General features: G+C 43.3%; 1 protein-coding gene across 1 annotated transcript; it reads right to left on the bottom strand.

Moving 5' to 3' along the window:
• Nucleotides 1–167: 167 nt before the first annotated feature.
• Nucleotides 168–26973, bottom strand: gas7a (growth arrest-specific 7a). Its single transcript, XM_041063523.1, has 14 exons — nt 26884–26973; nt 23259–23382; nt 20632–20709; nt 18281–18357; nt 16044–16106; nt 11494–11583; nt 10217–10332; nt 7936–8010; nt 7440–7518; nt 6572–6703; nt 5038–5161; nt 3438–3517; nt 3007–3105; nt 168–2134 (listed from the first exon to the last, which is right to left on the bottom strand). Exons 1-14 carry the CDS (start codon nt 26884–26886, stop codon nt 2021–2023), a joined length of 1254 nt encoding a protein of 417 aa, XP_040919457.1. The 5' UTR covers nt 26887–26973; the 3' UTR covers nt 168–2020.
• Between the last annotated feature and the right edge of the window lie 287 nt (nt 26974–27260).

Below are 27260 nucleotides of genomic sequence, written 5' to 3'. Positions count from 1 at the left end.
GCATGTAAGCCGACCACAAGGTCAGAAGTTCCAGCTGAGGGGGTCAGGTGGTGCATTTGTCCCTCTGTTTAATACAGTAGCTCAAAAACATGAAAATGTAACTGCCCATTTCTAAAATCCTATCCTCTCAAAGACACACTGCCACATGTCATTTTCAAAGAGGAGATTTAATTTGGACACTGCATTCCACAGTACACCGTTGGGACAGAGGTCACCTATGATCAAACATTCTTAAAACATCGGGAACATCGGATTTAATGCATGTTATGAAAATGTTCACCACAGAAGGGCAGTTAACTCAACCGTTACGTCATCATGAAACTGTCGATTCTCATCAAGAACATTTAGTTGGAACATAATAACCTTTACGTTTACCACACAACATTGACACACACTGATAAAACCTCTACAACAGATATGCTATTTTAAACCTGAGCACGAAGCTGTTTGAGTTCAAAGAAAGGTCTGAACGTAATGAATCCACCAAGATTCAAATAAAGGTGACTCTTCTTTGTTTTACAACTAAACAAATGATCAGTGTGTTGGTGATAGGGCAGGTAAGCAATTATTTATTTTTTTCCACAGCAATTTTTTTCTTGTGCCTGCAGCTGGATGAAGATTACAGCTCAAATGTTTGTTACTTGATCGGCTTCATCCTCCTAAAGAAATTGAAATGAATGGCCGCAGGAAGGTAATAATCCAAATAAATCCAAAGCAGATAGACCACAACAAAATGTAAAGACAAAGACAGACAGAAAGACACACATACACACACACACACGTAAACACAGACACGTACTGTACATGCAGTTTTTGATAAAATGCGTTTCATCCGCATTTATGCAACGGGGATGGGTCAGCTGGCTTTTGCTCCACTGGACTGATTCATATCAAAAATTTACTTCATCTTTTCTGTAATTTGGTGAATTTCGCTGTTTCTGCTGCACGTCGCCACCTTTTATCGAACACCATCATAAAGATATTCTCTGTACATTTACCAAAAATAAAACAAACAAGTACAGTACAGTACAAACACCTCATCGGCCCGAAGATGTGGGGCCTTTTAAACATTTGACAGCAAAATACATCTAGCCTGTATGTACAAATGTACACTGATGCAGAGTAGAATATATCAAGGACATTCCAGGTTTATAACCGTTAGGCACTAAAAGGTGTTTCAGTGTAACTTGGACCACCTTTTTCCTCCGGACTGATCCAAAATAGACCCTGGCCTAAATCCGATCGACCACACGTTGGGACTTGTGGCGAGCATAATCAATTTCACATTCCATAAACACTGTGTATGTGTGTGTGTTTTTAGCCAACAGTTGAGGTTACTGGATATTAACGCTGTACACTTGGAGTCTAATTTTTTTTTTTTCGGAGAAAGCTCCTAAATTGATTCTATCACTTGTGAGATACAGAATACCTTGTAAATTCAATGACTATACCAAAACAACCATCATGGTTCCACAAATTGTGCTGCTCTCCATATACAGTAAAAGCAAGATATTCAAAACATGCATTTCCACCAAAACGAACCAGCAAAATATGAAAATATATCATATTCATTCTAAGATCTCGATATGCTTCAATATCTGTATCTAAAATAAAGGGAAATATCATTAATCAGACTTTTTTTTTTTTGTTTGGTTTACTCAAACTGGAAAAGTGTCGATTGAAGCTAAACTAAACGATTCAAAATACATTTATTTTTTTAATAGTCTCAACTTTACAACAGGTAAACAGCAGAGTATGTTAAATGGCATTCAATAAGCTAATGTTGATTATGATAGGGTTAAAATTTAGAAGGAACATGCTGGTACTTTGATCCGTTACCGTTCCCTGGCCTCAGACTGCGTTAAGTATGAACCTTTCCTCCTGTTACACCAGTCAGAGAGAGGATGAGCAGACCTCTGTAGTCTGAACATGCACTGTCCCTGGATCAGTGTTATTAGAAGTGTTCTGGGACTGTGTTATAATACTGAAGACAGAACAGCTGATCTCAGGTCAGGATGGTTTATATGTCCATATCCACAGGTCGAACCTCACCGGTTTTGTTCTCCTTCACCCACAGCTCTCTGTCTTTGGCTGGATCAACGTTCTGCAGCAGCTGGTCGACCGGCTCCACCGTCTAAAAATACATGAAGAGCAACACGACCCCATCAAACATCAGCCTCGGTTCCTGACCAATCAGGTTGCATTCTGATAACTCTGAGTTTTGTATGCATTTACACCTGCGTTAAAACGTTCCATGTGTAGTAGAGATATACAGTCTGTACACTCCACCAGCAGATCGTCATATTAAGCTGATCTGAAGTGTGTGTAGCTTCTCGTCTCGTCAGCCGACACACACACCCTAGCTGCGGTAGATTCCCACTGCGCTGACACAACATGCCTGGTGAGATTTACAGGGTTTCTCTAAGGCGCCGAGTGATGACGGCGAGCGTTGGATGAAAGTCTGACAGAGGAGCACCGACGGCTCAGTCTGTCACCACACATCTGCACTCCCCGCCGGGCGCGGCCGAAGTGGCACACAAGTCACGTCAAATCCAGTCCACATCACTTAGAAATCTAATGATGGTTCGTTTAGCTTGTTAATCAACTGATTCATAGCAAATACAGAATCTCATATAAATACTCCTGTAATGCAAATCAACCTGTATTACTTTACATTTTGTCAAATTGGCACCAATAAAGTCTGCTGAAGAGCAGATGGATGAACAGACACAGAATTTAAGTTTATGAACACTTGTGGAAAATGTATTTTCCCACATTCTGTTACAGTATGAAAAGTAAGAATAAATTAAACACTGATAGAAGGTGGGAAGGTGGGAACGTTCATCTACAAAAACAAATAACTGTTTTCCACTGAAAGACTTGATTACTGTTTCCTAATTCTCATTTTCAAAGGACAGAATCAAACTGTAAAAGGTCAGAGTTCCTCTCTTCAGTACTGACGAAGTGAATGTGCAGTAAAATGCAGGAAAACGAACACAGACTCACACTCTGGTTGAACATGTCTGTTTCATGTCGCAGAGTCGTGTACTGGCGCAAATGCTGCTGAATCCACTCGATCCGTTCGACCTCCAGTTTCTCCAGCTCCTGAAGTGGAAGGAAGACAGAACAGCCAGTGAACCCCTGTGACAAGGTTCGTCCATTGTTTATGGTGACACTAACTGGGCTTGCACCAAATAAGGAAATATTTCATGTTTATATGTTATGTGAGAACAAATATGTACTGATATCGTTTGCCAAAAAGCCATTCACAAAGAAAAAATCAATTTAACTTGTTTGGAGTGAATCTAAGTTTCACTCCAAAATTTTAACCTGAAAAAACAAAACAAACATTGTCCAGTGTTCAGTTTTCGGAGCTGTTACAGAGGACCACACACAGAACTGTTTGTCTGATCTGGACTCCACAGGGAGGGTTTTACCATGCTGGTGGTGACCATTTCTTCAAACCACTTCGACTGGGTTTGGTTGTACAGATCCACGCAGCGCATCAGGTCGTCGCCTGGAGAACACGGACACGAACATGAGAGGTCAGGGGTCAACAGAGCTCTGCTGTCAGTCCACATGTGTAACAGCAGTCAGCGTTTACAGGGAGTATTTCTTTTTCCAGACTTTTCAATTCATATTTTTCAGCTCTGCATCTCATATATGAGTCATATAATGTGTGAAACATACAGAGTAACACCCTTAAGGACCAGCAGAGGGCGCTCTGAAATCACCCATCAATGAATGATTCACAGATGCGCCATGGTTTCATGAGGACATGTGGTGTTACCATGTCTTTGTTTAAAACAGAGGACACCTTACTTTAGTCTGCCAGTGTAGCATCTATAAGCACTATATAAAACATTTAATGGTATATAACACAATATAATGTGTTTATTAATGTTTAGTATTGTGTAGACATATTTTATCTAATGGTGTTCTACAATATTAGTCTGCACCTGTGGGTGCTAACAGTGTTAACAGTTACTTAAATACAGTTTTGAGGTGCTTGGACTTTACCTCAGTATTTCATTCAATGCTACATTTTACTTTTACTCCCCCACATTTCAGAGGGAAATACTGAGCGTTAAGTTTGTTATTTTTCAGATTAAGAGTTAAAAAAAAAAAAAAAAAAAACAGAATTGAACCAGTGGCTCTCAATATTTTTGTATGTAGTCTCAAATGTCTGTAAGTTGTTATCAGTTCCAACAAAAAAAATAACCATTTAAGGCCCAAAGAAAAAAGAACGCTCCATATTCCCATCAGAAACGGTTCCCACCTTGAAGTCAGGGCCTCCCTGAATATGCCTCGAGGCTCTTGAGATATTTACTACTGCCCTATAACTGCACTGCATTTCAGAGATACAACTATCTCCGTGTTTTATTTTCATTTTATGAATTTTATTGAGATAATAGAGCAGGAGCCAATACTGAAGCTCATTGATATTTATTCAGTGGAGGTAAAAACACCTTCCCGTCTCTGGGAGCGAGCGCAGTGAGCTGTAATGACATCTGGCCCCAACCCTGAGGCAGCAGCGCTGATCACCGACACAAGGCTGACATCATTTAACTGTGCATTATGAGCGATATTGATTAGAGCTGTGGACTGTGACTAATCTACTGAGAGGGAGAGAGGGAGAGAGAGAGAGAGAGAGAGAGAGAGAGAGAGAGAGAGAGAGAAGGACCAGGTAAGTTCCCGCTCAGCTTTTTTCTCTGCTGAAGCACAGGACAGCGTCTCAGATTTCTGTCTTTTTGTTTCTTGACATTAAGTTGATACTTAATGTTAGTTGAGACACACATGCATCAACACAACCTGTTATTCAAGACATCAAATTCAATACCACTTGCAAGAAACAAACAACAACAAAACTGATATTAATATCTGTTTCCTTGTGCATTTTCAGCTGTGAATTCTTTCTGCAGCTGGTCCAGGTTACTGTATTATTTCTCTCTCCCAGCAGAGTTTATTTGGTGACATCTGAATTACTGCAGCGCCGCCACCGTCTCTTATCTAAGCTCTGACTCTGTGACCTCTGACCTGCTTGTGTGGATTTCCGCCGGGCCTTCTTTATGTCCTCCTCCGTCTTGTTGCTCAGTTTGATCTCCAGCTGCTGGGTCTTCACCTCCAGATCCTTCTGCCTGTCTGCCAGGGCTTTACGGGCCTACACACACACACACAAACACACACACACACACACACACACACACACACACACACACACACACACACACATCAGGCAGGATGTGTGAACGTAGAAACAGTGAGTCATCCAGCACAATCCTCAGATTTACTGTACCTACGTCTATTACAAGAGCCATTACAGCCTTTTCATGTTGGCCACTGATCTCCACGCTCAGATCCTGGTCTCATCCTTTAATCTTTTTTTTAATCCACATCATTGAGTCTTTCCTCTTATTCTCCACAGAAGCACCTCACCAAGGTCATGGTGTAATGGTGTTTGAAAGGTAAACATGCAGTAACAGTGATGTGTGAGCCAAGAAAATCTTATTCCTTTCAACAGACAACAACAAAAAGGAAAACCCGTGGGACGGAGTCATCCTAAACCCACTGATTAGGTCACTTAGCTTTTGGCTGGAAATTGTTTTCAGAGTTGGGATAACTTTGATGTTGGACAGTAAAAACAACCAAATGAAAAAACAGTTACATTTGCTGTGAACAACAACAGATGCGGTGAAATCTCGCCAAACCATAACATTTCAGATGAATAATTTAAGCTGGTCTCAAATATACACAACCACCATTCAGCAGAATCTATGGATCTGTCTGATGTGTGTGTGTGTAAAGAGAAACGATTACTCGTCGTTTTAAAGAAGGAAACACAGTAAAAACCTTCTGGGACGAATTCAGCTGTTCCATTTTTGATAAAACTGATGGAGGCTTAGTTTGTGATATTATAATTCTAAAATAAACAAACTCAAGTTTTGTTAAATTTATTCATATCGCTCAGAAACACCTTTAAGGCTTCACCGAAGTTTGACTTTTCTTTAAACCTCAAACAGAATCTATGAGATTTATTCACAAGTTGTTCTGATGATTATTTCCCCCTGCACTGTGCACTTTTATTCACTGTCATTTTTATTTATTATTATTTATTTTGATCATTTTAACATTTTTTTTTCTAAAGTGCTGTATAGTTGCCTTGATATTAATATTAATCTTTAGCTTGTATTAGTTTACATCTTACACAAGATTTGCCATTCACCCACTGCAGCATTCCAACAGGAAATGCCCCCCCCCCCCCCCCACCAAAAAAAAAAAAACAAAACACAGAAAACAAAACAAAACCAGACAACAAACAAACATGCTGTGTGTTTCCATACAGAGGAAACAGATTCATTCATGAAACGATTTAAAAGGTGGGAAGCAGCAGTAAAGTACCGAGCACCAAGATGTTCGGAGTGTAGGCGTCACTGAAGCTCTTTTCATTATGTAATCTTTCTGATGAAACACTGATCTGTGTTTTCTTTTACTGACTGAAAACACTGCACAGTCAGTACAGCTCGAACTGAAGGAAAACTGGCAGGCATTAAAAAAAAAAAAAAGAAAATACCTTCTCCACGCTCGCGTAGCGACTCGCCAGCTGCTTCCTGAGGTCGGCGATGTGATGGTCGTACTTTTTCAGGTCCTTCTTGAAGTTGTCGCCTCTGAACGTCAGCAAAGGTTTCTCTACCTCAGAGTGGAGCTGTGAAGACAAAGCCAGAGTGAGTGAAGCCCAGTGTAGGAGCAGTGTTTCTGAAAGGACCTGACTGAAGAAAAACTTCTCTGTTTCAAAACTTTAAAGCTGCTGGAAAGTGAGGGAGTGTGGGGAGTTTGCAGGAAATTAGGTGGAGCTGTAAAACAAAGCATTTCCAGTGTCTGTCAGCGGCGCTGGTGCTTCCAAACCGAAAGCTAAGCTTGTAAAAATGCCATCAATGAAATGCAGCTTATTAGAAACTCAGAGGAGAAAATGAGCTGGAGCTTCTGCAGCCTCGATAACACCTCTCATTCCCTGCCTGACCACACATTACCTTCTCCTCAGCCCCCTCATCATGAGGCATGGAGGGTCAGAGTGCCAGTGGAGCAGGGAAGAGCCTGCATGGCCCTGAGTGGGGGCTCGTCAGAACATGCAACTAATTAATTAGACAACAGAGGGCTATGAAAAGGCTGCCTCTGCATTATTTAAGGCTGTATCTGAGGCCAGTGTGCGGTTTGTGCATCGCTGGTAATCGGATCCTGGACGGGTCATTTCCTTCGGTCAACACCGACAAGGTTGTAAACAAGTAAGTAAACAAGCCCCGTCCCCCCAGGATGTGGTCCAGCTTCCACCCAGGGGTGGAAGTAAACTCTTTGTAATGTCTGCAGTTCAGAGGAAGCTGTAAATTATTGCAGAGTAATTTTTTCTGTCAATCATCGAGTCCATCAATCGGCTTGGATCTTACCTTGTTGGAGAACTTTAGGTGAACCTCGGCCTCATCGTGGAGACTCTTCTTCAGCTGAGTCCAGGCTTCTCCGAGAGTCCTGAGAAAAAGATTGAGGTGAAATAAATGAAATATAAACAGGTGTTCCTCATATATGTCTATATTAGTTTCATTTTCATGGCTGAAAACAACAAAAATGCTCAGTAATCACAGAATTTCCGGATCTGGAAAGCAACCAAAATCTCCTGATTCCTTGAGCCAAGCCTCATCTTCTCTTTCTAATGAGTTTGAGATCTGCTCAAAGATTTCTGTGCTATTTTCCTGACAAACACAACAAACATCCACTCTTTCTCGAGGTATCCGTCTTTGAATGGTGCATCAGACACAAAGGGTAACGTGGGATTGAGTCTATTTTAAACTCTCCTATCTTTAGACACAGTGCTGTTAATTACTGACACTATCTGCTGTTTTGCTGCGGGAGCTGCTTCGTCTTACAGTGAATGTTTTCTGCACTCACCCTTCCTCCTGTGCTGCCAGGGGGCTCAGAGACAGCTTGGAGAGGTTCTTGGCATATTCCTCTTCAATCTTTATCCTGAAACACAAACACCAAGATGTGGAAGCCGCGTGGGTCAGGAGAGGACAGAAGCCGCTTTAATGAAGTGGAAAAAAAGCTTAAACAGGGATAATTTCCGGGGCTCGCTGCAGCACTGTGACCGAAAACTTCTTCTAAAGTTTACTGCAAAGGCTGAAATCCAGACTTCACACACAGCCCTGACTCCTGCACATCAATAATCTGCGGCTGTTCACTCATCTCCGTTTTACAGATGGAAATGAGATGTCTTATTTGCCTTGAGGGACATTCGATGTGGGGGCAGCCATGTTTGTGCCCCTTGTGACATTCACCTCCTCCACCGCTCTCACATTTACCATCCACACCTGAATAAACCCGTCACCTGAAGAAGGTCACGAGACACATTCTTTAACTTGATGTTCGGATACTCGCTGCACAGAGTAACAACACAGAAAAGGTCAGAGCGGGACAGAAATCCTCGTGAAGGATTTGGGAGACGGTTTCCTCGTGAATCTGGAGAAACTTCACTCATTAGCTTCCCACGACTCAGAGCAGGACGTGAATAGAGCTTTTGTAGATTTAGGTGGAGCTAATTATCAAGAGGCCTTATTATCTGTGTTGCTTTTGACATCGGGGTTCAGATTCAGCAGGGACAAGCCCTGTATGTTCGGGTGCTGAGTTGAGATCTATAGCTCCCTTTAATTACTGGGTTCAGGCATAAAGTGCTGCCCTCGGCTGTAAGACAAAAGTCTGACACCAGAATCCTGCAGATCCTTTTATAAATGGAGCTTTCTCTGTTCATTGTTGTGGACCTGCCCAGACTGCTTGGCTCCTGTGTCCTCTGGAAGCCTCCCCCTGCCTCAGTCCATCATGATGAGTCCACGTCTGTTGTTAAACCCAGACTCGATATTTTTTAGCCAAGCTTTTTCATTAATAGCTTTTTCATCTTTTTCTTGGTGCCTAAAATCCAATTTCTTATTATTATTGTTATCACTGTGCAAAATGCAGCTTATATTTGTTGGCATAAATAGCAGGTGCAAGCTGTTAAGCATTAGAAGCTTAAATGATCTGGATTTTAAGTATAAATTGTCCCAACAGATTATTTCAGTGTACGTGAGTGAGTCCTGATAACTTTGAATCTTGAACCTTGATTCATTCTAAAGTGAGAAACTTCTGTTAACTTTTGTTTTTTCAGTTGGTGAATGCAGGAAAACCAAGTTGCATCTGAACTGTAAAATCCCATAATAAATTGTGTTAAATAAACGTTTCTTTAATTATTAATTCAGTGTCTCTATTTTCACGTTCAGAACTTAAAATCAGTTGAAAGCGTCCAGTGGATTGTTTCCTTAACTCATCAAATTAAGTTGTTTAGAAACATTTTTAGCTTGTTAGCATTCACCTCCCATCATGCTTTGTTTATAGATTAAAATTCCTTCATTTTTCTGATACAAACCATTTACATGATGGAGGCTGTTACATGTCTCCACACAGTCTCAGAGGAGATGCTGATGATGATGCTGATGATGATGATGATAAAGACAGATATGCACTTCAGCCACTTCCTTGTGTATGTACCTTTAAATAAAATCTTTAAAAACTTGTCACAAATGTTTAGGTTCATTCTTTAAAAACACGCTGGGAGCTGTAGGTTTTTAAAACCGTTACTCAAACATGATATTTGGGGCATTTTTTTGGGGGGGACTATTTTCAGCGGCGAATTAATACACAGTCGATCCTCTGGTGAGTATCTGGGGCAGCAGGGCGATGTTTGTGAGACTAAGTCAAAATAAACAACAGTGTGTGTGTTTATGGTGATGAGGGACTGTTGCCAGGAGCAACAGTGTGGCTCAGTAATTTGCTTTTAATGTTTCCGGAAACAATGGAGCTCTATGGCTCAGAGGAATCAGATCTATCAGGCTTTAGATCAATTCATTGATGGTTTTGGTCTTTTAATGGGATTTGCTTACAATGAGAAAAATATAGAATATCACCAGCCTTATTCTCTAAAAGAGCACGTCACTGATTTATTAAGTAGTTCACTAACTTTAAAAGCTCAAACTAACTTCCATGTTAAATAACCTGGTTCTCTGGTTTGTGCAGTGGGAATATTTCTGCCTCCAGAGCAGCTCAGCGTCTGACACTCCTGTTCATTAATTAATGAAAATCCCGGTGAACAAGCCACTCTGTCCTTTTGGTTGTTATGATCCAGTCTCATCAAAGCTGTTACCTCTCGTGGATGAACTCTGCCATCTCTTTCTGCATCTGCTTGCCCTTCAGCTGCTTCTGCAGAAGAACCTCGAAGCCCGCCACCGAGGTCGTCCCCTGGGGGTCTTTCTTGTCGGTCTGAAGAAGAAGAGGAGAGAGCATCGTTCAAAGACAGCAGCCGACAAATCAGCAACCGCGGCCATGAGTTCATGGACAAGAACGTTCTGCGACACCTCCGCGTTGTTTACGTTTGAGAGCATGTAGGTTTGTGAGAATGAGCTCTGAGTGGTGAGTCAGAAACTATGAGCATGAATGTGTGACTCACACTTGCATGTCAAGGAGGGCATGCGTTGGTGTGTGTGCGTCAATCACCGATGGGTGGATGTGTATTGTGTGTCTGTGTGTGTGTTTTTGTGAGCACAAAAATGTCAAACAGGATCCGACGATGCGCAGCACTTTGTCTCATTTGTGACAGGAGTGATGTGCGTTATAACGTGGAACAGAGGTGCCAGATTTATTTCACACAGCTGGTTTGAGCAGCGGCTCAGTGGACGAACAAAACATCACGAGCAATGTGACACGACGGGCCGCAAACAAGGAGAAAAACAGCAACAAGAGAGGAGGAAACAGGCGTCGGATCTCAGTCAATAATGCAGTTTGAAGGGTTTTCAATACAAATCTAATTTAGGATGGAAATGTATGGAAACTGAAAATTACAAAAGCCACTGGGGAGACATTAGAGGCAGGAAGATCATTGTGTTTGCAGAGAAGCCGGTCGATCAGCCTTCCACCTGTGATCCTTCTCCTCCAACATGAAAGCCAATAGCATCGTTTGTTAAATTAGAAGAAGAGAGTCGGATCCATTTGCAACTAGCAAAAAAAGTGTATTGACTTCTGCCATGTTTTAGTCACATAATTTAATTTAGGCATTTAGCTTCCAACTGCAGAAAACATTTACCAGCATGAATATATTCTACCAGTCAACAAGACTTGAAGGGAATCTTCTGGAGCTTTTTCGTGGGCGGTTAGTTGAACCAAACACATACAAGCTGAGCCGAGTGTAGAACCAGTCGGGCTCTACAAAATAAATCTAATATTGTTGTTTGCATGATGTTGAAAGTACAGTGCATTGACAAAATAACACCATTAAATATCCTTTAAATGTTGGTTTAATTACATTGAACGATGGACTATGGTTGATGGGAGGTGTTTGTATTTTATTTTAAGGCACTCCTGCATTAGTAAGACGATGGACGATGGATAGCTCCACCGTAGCTGCTGTGTTTCAGCAGAACTCACCCAGAAGTAATCGCAGTAGCTCCATTCGTCGGGTTTGAGGAGCTGCTGCTCCGGACCTTCTCCAGGCAGCGGGAAGGTCACACAGTTGATCTGAAAGAGGAGAGAACCACAGAGATGAAGAGCAATGACCTGAATGAAAAATGAAAAACAGCGAGGAATAACAGAGCTGCTTTGAAATGTTATCTCTGACAGAGTGAGCTAACGGGCCTGGGTTCCGTCTGGATCATGCAGATGAGAGAAAAAAGGTCAGACATGAGTAAACATATGAACGAGCCCATGTTGGCCATCCAGGAGGTGACCCATGGGCCTTCAGGGGAGAGACAGAGACAGAAAACAGAGAGTGGACGTGGAAGAGAGAGACAAGCCTGTCCAGTCAAAAACAAAGACAAACCTTTTCTACAGTATCACGCTGAACAAATAAACTTTATACACTTGGGAATATGTGCTGTTGCAGATAAACACACCCAGCATTCAGCCCGAATACAGACTCCATGGTCCACAGCGTCTTCAATTACTCTTGGGGCTGCAATTATGTAATGTTCACCATCTGTGAGCCCTCCCTCCTGGCACTGCAAGATACCCTCTGTGCCATGTCAACCGCTGCTGCAAACTACATGGGCATCCAGACAGCATGCCTCATCCACAAACAAGAAAAAAAAACAAAAACAGCACACTGAGTCACAGTGTTTCACCACTGTACTGCTGACACACACACTGAAGAACAACATGCAACATTTAACAGCTCGCTCAGCTGAACCGCTTCATTCTTTTCACCTTCACACTTCAAATGAAGGTGGGAGACGGATAAGTTCACTCATCTGAACAAAGTAACGTCAGGGTGTTTGTGTTTGCCAGCTCGCGGTGTGTGTGTGTGTGTGTGTGTGTGTGTGTGTGTGTGTGTGTGTGCGCGATGCTTTGCAAAGAATCCCGACGGGAAGCAAGAGGCTGAGGAAAAGAAGACGCCGATGAGCCGAATTTTCTGTGGACAGAATTTTCACCAACTTCCCAGGAACACCTCCGGGATGTGCAGCGAGTTTAGTGCTGTGGCCACAGCCCAAAGTGCAAGATCGTGTGACACACTTTGACCCAGGACATACATCTCATCGCAAACAGATTGTCATATTTTATTTTAAGCCCCTGCAGCATTTCTAAGCAGTATAAACCCCGAGTAAACAGACTGTAAAGTAGTTAAAAGTTTATGTATTTGTCGGCAACTATGACTCCTCAAATAGATGAGTGACAGCACAGTAAAACACGGTTGTAATAATATAATTTTTTTTTTTGAAAAGTTATAATTATTGATAAATGCTGCACATTAATAAACATTTAAAATGTCCTTATAGCTGCTTCACAGCTGCACTGCAGAGTGTAAAATCAGTGTAGTGCTGCAGAGCCCTGTGGACACATCTGATTTATTTAAAAAAACATCACTTCTATACACAACATCTCTGTCAGGGGGGAGAGAGAGAGAGAGAGTGTCTTCTCTGTCGCTGCCTCGCTTTGTAATTCATGTTAACTTTGGTGTATTTTTGCATAAAGCGTTGAACACGACAGAGCTGAAGTTCCAGTGGACACTCGACGCTGACCTCTTCATTCTCTGCTCTGCCACCGCAGCACTTCATCTGAGCCGCTTCCAACAAACAACTTAAAAAAAAAAAGATGAGTAATACTCTTTCCTCTGTTATATAATCACTAAAATCCAGAGGAAATACTGATATGGCCACTTGCCAAGCGGGCATACCGATACGGCAGAAAACAACCGAAACACAGGCAGTGATGTGCATAAACAGGAGGCACATTAACTGGCAGTAATCTAAAGGAGCAGCAGCGTGATTTACTCCGTGTGCTGACCAGTCACTTTGTTCATTTTCTGCCTCAGAGATCATCCTGATTGTCATGGGCACCAGATTTTCCATTACACTGGCTCCACATCTATCATGACTGTTGTTTATCTGCCTCTCACATCCCGCAGAAAATGAGACCATTTATCTACAGGAAGGCTGTCTGGCTAACGTACTCCTCCTTTATGGCTGCTCAGTGAGGTACTCCAGGGTTGGGAATGAAATATTAATCTAGATTACCTTTGTGACACAGCACGTAATAAATCCTTCTGAGGGATCTGAGGCTGCTGTAGGGACGTTTGAAGTCCAGCCGTTGGACGTGGGATGTTGCAGCAGGCTGTGTTGCCGTGTTGCTCCCTTGCATGTTGCAGTTTAGCACAAAACAAAGCTGCGAGCAGCATATAACGGTGCCGATTTGTCGAGTGAATTGGGACATTTTGTCCTCGCTCAGGATTCATAAACATGCATTCTGATGAGGGTTTTGCATCCAGGCTGCAGGCTATTGTTATTTCATTACACATTTTAATGTTTTTATTTATTTATTTTTCCCTTCCTCTTCTTTTTCTTTGCTGAATACAAGGGGGAAAAAAATCACGACACAGTCAAAGAACAAATGGCCCATGAGGGACATAAAAAATGATGGTTTGGTGCTGAAACACAACTGAAACACTTCCTCTCTCTCTCTCCAACATCCATCTCTGAGCAGCATATTTCAGCAGATGAGACTGTAGGATGCTCTGCCGCTGTTGCTAAGCGACAAATTACTTTTGCTGTAAAAGACCCCCCCCCCCCCCCAACACACACACACACACACACACACACACACACACACCTTCCCATAACAAAACAATCTGACTTCCTCTCCATTGCCTCTTCTTCCCTCATTCCTCCCTTCCCTATTTTGCCGACCAATCGAAACGCGCCGTTCGAGTCCCGCCAACGAAGCCAGATGACACTCGTCTAACGAGCTGCTGTTCCCCGGGTGCCTACGCCGAGCACACGCAGCATAGCAACAGGTCAAACCAAATGAATGTTTAATAAGCTGAAAAACATTAAAGGCAGAAACGGACGAATGTGGTCTGACTGGTCAGACCTCGGTGAAGGTGAGAACAAGGTTACAGCGAGGCTCCTGAATGCTGCTATCTGATGTGCGAAGCCTCGGCGTCCCTGCGAGGGTCCGTTTTGCCAACAGTCATGGATGTGTGCGTCTCCATGACAACTGTGGAGGGGTTGTGTAATGTGAGGTGCACCATGGCGAACAAAAAGACACCTTTGTGGACTGACGTCATCCAGCCACAACTGCAGATTCTATCACCTGTGTTTTTTCTTCCCGCTGCAGCAGAAACACTGAATATGCATGATTCCTGTTTCCACCGCTGCATCCAGACGCTGCTGAGGTGAAATCATGTTCACATACAGAAAATGAAAACTGCTCTCATGCCTCAGTTCTCACGCCTGAGAATTCCCTGCATACTCATGCATACCCAAAGCACACTGTGCCAAGAACACATCCATGAGCGGTGAAACCCTTTGAAAAGGCCACGCAATGAAAGAGGAAGAAATCATCTTTTTTTTTTCTTCCAAACAGTATGTCTTCTCTGAATCTCTGAATGGCTCTACCCCCTCAACCCCCCCACAGCCACCTTCTCCTATGCCAGAGTTTTCCATTTCAGCACCCATTAATCAGTGCTATTGCTTTTGTCACCATGGAAACTGGACTTGCTGCATCTCTCACAAGGTCTGGTTGGGGTTTTTCACAATAGCCAGACTGACGGCTCCCGTGGCTGCAGCAGGTCAGCGAGCCCACCGAGCGCAAAATCAGCCCCCGCAAGACACAAAAACCACCTCTGTCTGCCTTCACCATTACCACCACCACCACCACAGGTTCGCCTCACCCTCTGCTGCCCCCCTCCTCCTCCAACAGTCATCAGTATGGACTAAGACATTACATAACCACTGCTACTGTCTGGGCATCTTGAGACAAAGATACTGTATAGGTTACACATTTAGTTCCTCCTTCATCAGAACCTGATACCGAGGAGTTTGCAGCCTAAATTCTACTACGATCAGAGGGGGAGTTCTTCGGGGTTGGACGATGACAAACAGTGGCGCTGTGTGACCTGCACTGCCCTGCAAATTACATGTGGAGCCCTCTGAGGAGGAAAAAGGGGGGAATTCAGTACCACACTGAGCAACAACTCAATGGCAGAAACACTCAGATTGCTGCTTTATCTGACAGACAGAAGACGCGATGCTAAAAATACCAACATCAGTCTGTGGGCTACAAGATCAGCTCTGTACTTTACACTCACTTCACTCAGCAACATTTCAGCATGATGGAAACGCATCCGAGCATCTCGAGAGCATAAATTTATCTTTGACGACACAAAGACTGAGATCCACAGACAGAGATCAGCCGAGACAGTGAGATGGAAATTAGTGCAAAACTCCTTCACCGCTTCGTCTTCGTTCAGACTCAGTGTGGTGTCCAATGTGCAGGGAAGCCCATGTTACTCCACGAGGACCAATCACGCTGCACAAACAATGTCAACAGATGATAGAAAACAGAAAGAAAAGATGAGACATGAACTTATTTCTGTAGCACGAGGAGCCGCACAGACACTCAGAGGACGAGGATGGAGCGACAGGAGTAGATGGAAGAGGAAGAAGAAGAAGAAAAAGAGGAGGATTAAGTTCCTGGGTACTCACAGTGATCTTGGTCTCCTTGACCTCCTTGATCTGCCTCTTGGCCGGTGAGACGGAGCCAGGGGGCTGCGGGGCGAGACAGGAGGGATCGTCAAAACTCTCCTCAGTGTCAAAGCTGGCTTCCATCATCATCCCTCTCGCCTCCTCCTGCTTCTCTATTCTGGGAAAGCCTCACTCTCTCTCTCTCCTTTCTCTCTCTCTCCCTCCACGCACCGAGGCTGCCTTCAGTCTCACAAGCTACAGAGTGAGTGGAGAAGAGTCGCGTTGCAGGGGGAGGGGAGGGGGAGTGGGAGAGGGGGTGTGTAGCGCTGGGAAGGTAGCGTTAGGGGTGAGGAGGAGGGTTGTAGGGAAGCGTGACGAAGTCTAGCCTCCGGTTAAGCTGCTGTCACATGAGTTTTAAGGTTGAGGGCTGCACAGAGATGGATGCTGCCTGTGAGGGAGCTCTGCGTATGCCTGCCCCCCCCAACACCCTCCACCACCTCACCTACAACCCTTACCCCTCACCAAATGCTGTCCATGAAGAGAGACAGACAGAGAGACCACTGAGCCAGTTCATGGATGAAGATGCTGGAGCGTAAAGACGAGGATGTGAAGGAAAAAAAAGGCATAAAGAAAGAAATGGAAAAAGGCAGGGAGAGTTAAGAGAGTGACAAGAGGAAGAGGAGGAGGAGAGGGAGGAGAACGGGAGGGGGGGTTTATTTACATGATCCTTGCCACACCTCCCTCCCCAGAGAGCCTGATAGTGAAGGAGGAGGGAGCAGCAGCGGTGGTGGAGGCGGCGGTGGTAGGGGTTGGTGTGGTGGAAATGGCTGAATGATGATCTTTAAGAGACTAATTACGATTGGGAGGGAAACTGGAAGAGGGGGAGGAGAGTGAGGGAAAGCAGGAGGGAAAACAGGCAGCCAATGAGATGCAGCCTCTCTGATTGTGTGTTTGTGTGTTGGAAGAAATGTATGTGTGTGTGTCTGAGACAGAAGGGGTTAAAAAGGTGTGCTGAGGAGGCAAATTCACGGACTGTGTGTCAACAGAAAATATCTGAAATATCTGCGAGTATTTCTGTGTGTTCAGTGCAGCGCCGGTGTTTACACTGAGTGTGTGTGTGTGCAAGACGGCGGCAGCTACATCGCTATCATCTTTCTCACATGACAGAGCTTCACCCGAGGCACCAAACACCAGCCGCGTGCAGAGCAAAGCAGCTAGGACGGCACACGCGATCGCTGCAGCGCTCACACCTTCCCACAGCACCCACCTGCACCGGTCCAACAACACCATCACAGCCAGAACAAACCCTACATCCACTCACATTCTCACCTTCGCTGTACAGAACATGGCGGAGGGCAGCTCTGACCGCCACAGTTCCAAGTCCAGGTTTCCGTGATCCGTGGCCCCAGCGCTCCCAGCACTCCCAGCTTGAGCTTCGACTGTTTTGGCTGGCCTCCTTTTCCAAACCTGACAAACTCTGACACGTGGAGTCCAAATCTCAGCCGCCCATATGGCCCAAGTGTCTGTCCATCTATACTCTCCTGTGTGATCATGACACGGTATGCCCTCATCTGACTTGCAATTAGTCACGTGGGTTGGCATGTAATCGATGTTGGCCCGGGTTCATCAGAGCTGCAGGAGCGGCCCTGCCTTCAGCGGGCAGAGCGCGCAAATATGGAAATACTGGTATCACATTGTGAACTGAGACCACAGTTTAAATGGGAGAATGCAGCGAGTGTGGGCTTCACATTTTTACACCGAGGGCTTCAGCTGATGAAGATGATGACTATTTTCACCAGAGATTCATCTATCACTGTCCTGTTCTGTTTACAACAATTTAAAACAAACAAAAAAAGCAGCAAATCTTCATTTCTGAGAGACTGGAAAGTGTGAATATCCAGTAATTTGCTTTAGACATAATCCGCCAACAAAGTCAACTGACGACTGTCTTCTCCAAAAAAACATAAATTTCAGCAAATTGCCAAAGACAACCTAAGTTTGCAACACAGTGATTGAACCCTCTTGGCACAGCAGGTGATTATACATCTGGTGCACTGGTGGCAAAGGAGCAAGTAGTGTGAAGTTGTTATACAGCAACAAAGACCACAGAGGGAGGAGGTCGGGGAGGATGGATGGGTTAACAGAACACAGAGATTATCGTTTGTTAGTCGCTTCCAAACCGAAGAAAAACAAACTAAACCTAATGCTTCAGGGTCTTTGTGCACAGACGGAGCTGACGGTGTTAAACGACCTCGTACCTGTTTCGGTTTCCTCAGAGCAACACTGGTGGTGTCCGTGGGCCGACTGGTCTTCGTACTGCTGTAACATCCGTTGGCTGAAGATAAACCGATCATAAACCACACATTATTGATGGAAGTGACGGCTGGATTCTCAGTTCTGTGAGGTAACTTGATAACAATGAGCCGATGGGGAGACAGCAATTGGCAATTCAACTCAATTAGAGCAGAAAGGTCATATTGTACTGAGATTTTGATTTATGACATCCTAATGTTGGGGTGTCCAGACTGTGGTTTTCCGACTAACTCCAAAACAATGACCATTTCATTCAGTTTTTGTTCATTTATATGTCTTTGGAGGCTACACTGGGCAGTTTTTAGTGCTTGGAAGCAATGAATTGTTCTTATTTCAGGTCTGTATCATCTGCGTCCTCCCCCCAGATCCATTTCTAAACACATATGAAATGAGTGTCATTAACGAGAATGGTCCCGGGGGCTTTATGCTCTGTGAGCAGTTCTGCAGTAACGCCCCTGGTTTCATCCTACATGCCCTTAATGGTTCTTCGTCGCCTGTGATTCATGAGCTGTCCGCTCGTTGCATATCACATCGGCCCATCTCCAGCTGAAGGTAAACACGTGAGCCCCGGCAGAGCGTGACCCCTGAGGCCACGCATCACAGCCATGGACGCTGGTCAGACCAGGACCACGGCCGTCTGCAGGAAAATGGAGGTGACTCCAAAAATAGAGACGGCAGCCACTTTGCTTAAAGGGGTATTAAGAAATCGACGACCTTCGGCGACCTCTGTTGGTGTCCGGTAAAATTTAACATCCACCGGTCTCTGACACATGTGCTGTGACTGACATGAGTAATCACGAGTCAGTCTTACCCAAAGGAGAGCAGAGAGACATCAGAAACAGACCAAACCTTTCACCCACGAAGCCACTGGAATATTAACCGTTATCTTTATGATGAAAATGAAGCTTTCATACTGAGCTTATGTCTGCACCTTTAACACTACATCTTTTTGTGTTTGAAAATTACAAATACACGTTATTATATCGTCTATCGATCCTGTTCCCAGTCTCTAGTGTTTGCCCAGAGAAAATTATTAAAACCCTGGTGTCTGAAAGACTCTGGTCCTGAGGAGGTTCGACACTGAGATGCTGCTCGGCCAGAGCCGCGAGAGGTAGGGCTGGGTGTGTATCAAGATCCATTTGTGAAGGGAAAGTGTACGAGTTAAAAACATCTTGTTTAGCAGCTCTGGAATCAGGACTCAGTTAGCCTGGCTTAGCATAACAACTGAAGGCAGAACGAAATAGTTCCAACACGTAACATAAAACGTAAAGTTTGCCTCGGCATCACGGATGCACATGCATTCATGGACTCAAACTTAATAGCAGAAGTGTATTTTTAAAGTATTTGTTGTGCGTATTCTGTTTGTGTCCATGATTGTATGTGCATCCGTGATGCTGAGGCACGTGTTCAGCAGCTCAGTCTTATCTCATCCACTTCCCTTTGGATGCTGCTTCATTATTTCTTCCTCTCTGGCCCAGTTGGTCAAATCCCCGGTTTCCTGTCCAGGGGCTGATGCAGACGTCGAGCCAGCTCAGATCTAAACCTGGTCTTCATTAAATGCCTTTCTCTCTGAGGTGGATCACACTTGTCAGGTTGAACGCTGACAAACTCCCCTGCAGCTGACTGCCTCTCCGCTCGTTCTTCCTCTAAGTGTGTTTAGGCCACATGCCAGCAGACAGAAGAAAACCATCTGTTATCTGCTGAGATGTTGTTGGTGAGGATGCTGGCAGCGATGAAACATAATAAGCCACTCATTAAGAAAACCTGGGATTTCCTCCAGTAGTGTTACTTGAGGTTCATGACCATGTAGGACACAGCAGACAAATGTATTACACGGGATTTGTCCAAGGTTTTGTAAAAACCTTTTGGGAAAATGTTCCTAAGTCTCCTGGAAACACAGTGTGATCGTTTGCCTTGTGTCAGATTCAGACGAAGGAATCTGGTCTTGGCATAATGAGCAGAAAACTACTGATGATAAATGATCGCCAAAAGGCTTAAACTGTCTGGCTGGAAATATGCTGAAACATTAAGTCATGGCCTGTAGCTCCAAATGGAAACAATCATCATAAAAGGAGCAATTTATCCAATGAATACAGAAATTATACTTATTATCAGCTCTCTGCCTATTTTCCCAATTCTCTATCTTTGTCATTCCTAACCTTTAAAACCCATTTTCAGTGTTTGTGCCTGTGCAATTCTTCTTCTGTGAGCTGTTTCTTGTTTTCTATGTGTTACCGCCTTTAGAAACTGTGTCAAAAAAAAATGGAGGGCTGAGGAGATAAAGGCTCGGATTTACCATATGGTGAGGAGTTTTGTCGTGCCAGCGGTCTCTGCGGGGCCTCAGCCGACGAGGAGGGACGTCGCCACGTTGTTTCTGGAACGATACGAGCAAAAGGAAGAAACAGCAGCTGAAGAAAAGAAGAGTGCGCCACAGTTTCACAGCACATCAGCTCCTCAACAGAAAAAACTGCAGCAATGACATTTGTCTGTACAAAGTTCAACAAAGGAAAGAATCTCAGTAAAGGCTCTGATTTTGTGGGTGAAATGAATACACACCACAAACTCCCTCTGCTACCTGCAGCGTGGTTTTCTGTGTTTTATTTTTCCTCAAACACCATTCAGTAAAAGTAAAGAAAAACTGCATAACCATGAGTGACTTCAAGGTGAGGGCAATACAACGTCCGTAAAGTTTATTTTTTGAAGAACAAAGCAGGAAGATTCTTTTGGAGCATGTTTTTGAAGCTTTTGGGGGTAAAAACGCTCCTCTGGGTAATTTCTGACCTGTCTCCTGTAGTTTAGCTGTCAGATCATCACGAATCATTCCACTCTGTAAAGCAGGAAGTCCTCTGAGCTGTAATAGCTGTGGGTGAATCAGTGTTACTCCGTCACGCTGTGGGTCCTTAAGTGCAATCAAGCTGCTTCTTCAAACAGAAATACTGGAGCGTGTGTCAGCAGAAATGTTTTGGCAGCGCTGTTTCTGTCGTGGCAAGAACTCAAACGCAAATATATGTGTGTGTGGACAGAAAGCAGAAATCCAAGAATCATAATTATCTGTTAATGTGAAGATTTTCATTAACAAATACAGAAACTGTAAGATGTGTATTACTGTAATCCAGAGAAATACATATTCAACTCTGTGTATTTTATTTTTTTTACTTGGTCTACAACAGCTGTGTAACAAACCTGCACTGGCCATTTGTGCTTTCTGTCATGAGTACAGTTGTTTGAAAAATGACTTTACCTCTACGTCAAACACGTCTTGTATGAAGTGGAATTGTTTTCTATTCACATTCATATCAATATTCATATCTCTTTAACCCTTGGTCCCCTGCTGCCAGAGTCCTGTGGGACCCAGAATACAAATAACACTGTACAAATTCAGAAAGAACAAGCATTTCTATGAAACTCATACACATAGAAAACTCCCTGTAACTGTCCTTGCAGAGTAGCCACGAAGCTTCAGCCTGATTGTAAACTGTCTCTCATATCAGTTGCTTTCATATTATAACAAATGTCATCATACATGTAATTCTTTCTCATCATTCCTAATCCCTCCGTCATATTCGCAACTCCAAAGGGATTAAAGGGAAAGATTTTAACTGATCTTCATCTGTGCACTTCTTTCATTAAATGACACAGACTGTAAACAACAAGCAGCTTTCTAATAAACACAGTAATACACTCTGGCATCTCTGCGACACACACACACACACACACACACACACACACACACACACACACACACACACACACACACACACACACGCGCGCACACCCACACGGTCTCCATGGCAGCTTTTTGAAGCTCCATATTCAGACATGAAACAACAACAAATTCTAACAAAATAAAAAGTGACTGTGGCAGCATATGGCTTCTGAATGTAAAAATAGCTTTTGGGTGTTTTTTTTTTTTTCCTGCCCATTGTGTGTGTGTGTGTGTGTACTGTGAGCCAAAGTGCAATCACTGCCAGGGTTGTTGTTGATGCAGCCTTGGTCTGTCCTGTGGGAGCCTTTCCTATCCCTCTGGATTCCTTCCCAAATGAGGTGTAAAACACACACACACACACACACACACACACACACACACACACACACACACACACACCAAAGCAGATGTTTGTGAAAGGTCGCCTGCCTCCAAGCCTCTGTTTTAATATAACTCTTCAGCCTCTTGTTACATAGCAGCGTATTAGAGCAGAAGACAAACAACAGAAACATCCGTCCACCTCTGAATCCACCGACCTCACAGCTGAGATACTGGCTGTGCCGCGCTCGGACTCAAGTGCCGCACGTTTAAGATAATCAGATTAAAGTGGATCGAATCTGCAGGCCTGTCTCCACATGAATGGACTGCGGAGACGCGATGATGGGGAGGAATGATAATGAGGTTTTCACGGTGTTGGGGCAGTGAGAGCCGAATGCTGTCAGATCTAAACTGAACTGCACGAGGAGGCAAACAGTAACATCCTGTACATACAAGACTCCTCACAGGCAGAATGATGCTGGAGGCAGAAATAATACGACTCTACAAATACATCGTCCCACCTGTGGGATGTTTTGGCCTCTGCAGCACTACTTTAGGTGTGTTCTGGTCTGTACTGGACTCAGTCTTCACAAAACCCGGACAAAATACACATCATTTGAAAGCTCTGCGTCTCATCATTTTATCTGGATGAAGCATTTTAGCTCTGTAACTTTGGTTCAAAATCACTTTACGACAAGATGATGAAAGAGATTCATCAGTGATCCTGTATCTACAGTCTCTGTTTCAGCTACTTTTACACTTGAACTTATTTAAGGTTTAAAGAACCAGAAAATTAAACCTCGACCATCGTGTAACGGGTCAGCCACCCCCAACAATTTTTCCAAACAGAACTGCTTCTTTGCCAGCATGAATCCAGCTGATCAACTGGTGTTTCTCACCTTTACTGCAGCTGTTGACGTAATACCTCAGTCCCTCAGGTGACGTGTAGCTCCTCCATCCTGGGGGAAGTAGCCGACTGTCAGTCTCCTCTCTGGGCGCAGCAGAGCTCTCGGCCGCAGACTTCTGTCATAAACAAACCATAATTTTACCTCCACATAAACTGGTGTTTCCTCCCTGTAAAATATTATCATAAATTATTCAAACTGGCCAATAAAACCTACAGGGGACGAACAAAACAACAGCTTACCACACAACACGATCCAAACACAAAAGCCCTGAAACTGATGCTTTTGTTGTTTGGGTTGTTTCTGTTGTTTGGGTTGCACAACAGTATATTAATTACACAATATTTGCAATTAACATGTTTGTCTCATTAATTCTCCATCAAGTTACAAAGTGCTTTCGACTTCTTGGAGGCTACAAGAAGGCGTGTTTTACGAGAGCAATCTCTTCTAATCAGTAAAAACTTCATTTAGTTGATTAATCCGGGACATTTGCAGCTGTGCCCATGAATGAAGAAGTTGTAACTCCTGGATTTTGGTGTAATGTTCACTACATAATGTGGCCATTAACTACAGAGGATCCTGTGGGCTGTGAAAATGGATGGTTTCATTTATCCTGCGTAAGGGAACGTTGAGTAGAGAAGTCTGTAATGTGAAGCTGCTGCTGCTTCAATAAAGTTTATCTAGAAGTCCAACATTTCTACAAGCTTGTATATACAGAAAATGTAAATGCAGGAGTCATGACAGCTTCTGCAATAAGTTAATGTGTTATTATCATCAAATTCCCATAATGCTTTTCAGCACTTCTCACTTGCTAAATAATGGTGTTATTCATATGGTGAAATATGATCCACTAAATGGATAAATAATGATAAATGCTCGCTCCACCTTATCAGCAGTCCCCAGGAGCCTCCACCACCGTGAAGCCATTGTATTCAGGCTGCACTCTGAGTACACTGGGCCACAAATTACTGCAGTGTGCTTTACAAGGGAAAAGTCGTTTTTAATCTGCAGGGATTCGCCGGCTGGCTGTTCATTTTCAGACGCAGCGGTGCATGGCCCGTTCAAATCTGTCTTCTGAATATGACAGAGGGACTGCTGAACTTCAGGACAGTGCACTCCAATCAGACATCTGAGGGGAGTGGGCGGATGCGATGGGACAGATATATAAATGGGGAGATTATTAGCCGAATGATAAAGAAGTCATATCATGTTCTTTTGCCTGCATGAGCAGCAGGGCAGAGTGGGTGGATGGAGCTGACTGATGTGTAACATTAAAGGGACTCGCTGGATCTTTTCTATCTCTGCTCCTCGCTGACGTTTGCTGTGAGAGCAGTAGATAGCTTCAGCTGTGGTTTCACACCGAGGGGACGTTTAATGCACAGAGAAGATATGTGACATCCTCTCTCGACATCTACTGTAAGGAAGTCCCATATTATTGTGTGCTCCACGTTATAGTGGGAAAATAACAGAGACACAACATACATATCGACAACTGACAGGTCTCCATGACTAAACGGCAAAATAAGTCGTTGTTATTGACTTCCAGAGTGAGATGTTTCAGTGTGGACCAAAGTGAGGACAGTCATTTGTAGGACAACAAGAGGCTGCATGTTAGAGGACAGGACACCACCTTGACCTCTTGAAAAGGACAGTTTTCACATTTATTTTATTTGTTTATTTTTTTTTTGTTTTAACAATTAATCAATGCATTTAATAAATTGTGAAGTGATTCATGGATAATGAAAATAACCATTAGTTGCAGCTTTAGTTGACATATTGTTAAGTCTAGGCAACTTAAAGCCCTTAGACTACGGAGTCACAGGAGTGCCATGCAAAGGAATAAATCTGTGAAAGAACAATAAAATAAACATGGAAATATTAAGACAAAGAACAAAATAAAATAGATTTATTTATTTATTTATTTATTATGATGTTCCTATGACTCCATATTAGACAAGGTCAAAGAGAGACGTGGTCATAGTCAGTGCCAACAATTAGCTTGAGACTGGATGCAAACACGTCACTTTGCAGTTTGTGGGAGAAAAGGTTAAAATTTAAATGCACTAAAGAGCATGCATACATCTTTTCATGATCATAAAAGCGAGCAGAATCAAAGAATTCCTGCATTAATGCTGAATGATCCAAAGGTTTAAAGATAAACCCTTATCATGACAGTTTTATCATCACCCACTGATCTCTTTTTTTTTTTTCAGAACAATTTCACACGTCCTCTGGCTGGCAAGGAGAAGTGCAGCCCAGTGGTATCTGAGCCTTTATAGAAACTCTTTAGAAAAGAAAAAAAAAAAAAACACAGATCTGCTCTAAGATATCTCTGCCAAATCCCACAATCCTTTGGGGTGCAGCTCCCAATGTAACCCTGAAACCCTGATCTCCACTCCATTCCTGTTAGCTCACTTTTTTTCTGAATGGGAAGAAACTAAGGAGACGGGCTGTGTCAGACTCCTGCAGAAGGGAAAGAATTCAGATCCTTTTCTACCTGGAAAACACGATTAATAAATCTCAGCCTTCTTATGGAGGTGAAGGAGAGGAGCCGATGTAAACACTTCTGTGCTTTTGTCTGCAATTTCAGCTGCTTATTCAGGAGATCAGATCATTTCTAACTCCTCAAACAGGCCCATTTTATACCTGGGGAAAAAAAACTCATGCAGCAATAGATACTTTGGTAAAACTGCAGTGAGACAGTAATGAAATGAAATGTAAGTTAAAAATAGGGCATCTCATCACAAAAAAGAATAAAGTTTTTAGTTTTTCATTATCATAAACCTATTTTGGACTTGCTAATCTGAATGCACTGTATAAGCAGACCTAAATTATCAAAAGGAAAAAGCCTCTGTGTATAATTTTAGATGGCTCCAACCAAAGCTAAAAGCACAATTTTTCACATGGTTTGTTTCCTCGCCCCGAGGCGGCAACTGAGAGTTTCAAACAGCAGCAATTATAAAAAAACAAGAGGCAGCCTTAGAGAGGAATGTACAGTCACTCCGCACAGGATGCTAATAAAAAAAAAAAAAAAAGAAGCGGAGGGCATGGAAAAAGCAATGAGCCCTTTATTCTCTCAGAGGCTAAATGAGCATATAGCAATGCATTAGTCAGCCTGTTCCTGCAAGGGAGGCAGAGCTTTGGTCGGGATGTAAATGAGATGAAGTTGCTCTAAGCCTGAGTTTATCAGCGGAGAAATATCTGGCATCTTAAAACGGAGACACTGAAAGACTTTGACGGTCACAGTATGTGACTGAAGACGCTGCGTCGGCATGGGATCAAAGTATAGTTTCAGTTTATTTTGATCAGTAGCTGATGTGACGATTGCAAAGATGTGAAATTAGAGGAGATGTCACACTATCAACAAAACCCGGTGACATCGAGTTTAATCATGAATGAACCTGAAGAGGCTGGACACGAAATGTGTTGTTTGCCAATAACAGCTGGACTGGTGTGAGGTGAGAAATGAAATTCTCTACTATAAATAAGTCACAACATAAGTTAGAGTAGAGTAAGAAGAGTAATTATAGCAAAAGACTTCAAGTCTTTTGCTATAATTTCTTGATACAGATACAAGCCCTTCACTTGTTTAAATAATCCATGGAAACGAGGGTCTTACCATGCTGCTGCGGTGCTGTGCTGAGGAACAGTGTCAGTCAACCAGCCGCTGGAAACATGAATGAGGAGACAGAGGATTATTGGATCTCATTACTGCCCAAAATGATCCAGAGCCTGTATGGTCACAGCTAACAGCCCACAGGGAAACGAAAGACACTGAATTTCTTTCAAGCTAAGTCCCTTTTTTTCCCACTTGTAAAAAACAAGAGGCCTGGCAGAGAGACACGCTTTGGTTTGGATCAGTGAAAGACATTTTCTATGAGTCTTTGTCGTGAGGAGGAAACATCCAGTGGTTGTGACTCTGTGTCGGGAAACACAAAAGATCACACTGTGAGACAGAGCTGCGATGCACTGGGACACAACAAGGACCTTCCTGTC

Source organism: Toxotes jaculatrix, chromosome 18 (genome assembly GCF_017976425.1).
Source record: "Toxotes jaculatrix isolate fToxJac2 chromosome 18, fToxJac2.pri, whole genome shotgun sequence".
Lineage (NCBI taxonomy): Eukaryota > Metazoa > Chordata > Actinopteri > Toxotidae > Toxotes > Toxotes jaculatrix.
The sequence above is the reverse complement of the archived record's forward strand: the minus strand, read 5'-3'. Positions and strand labels throughout refer to the sequence as shown.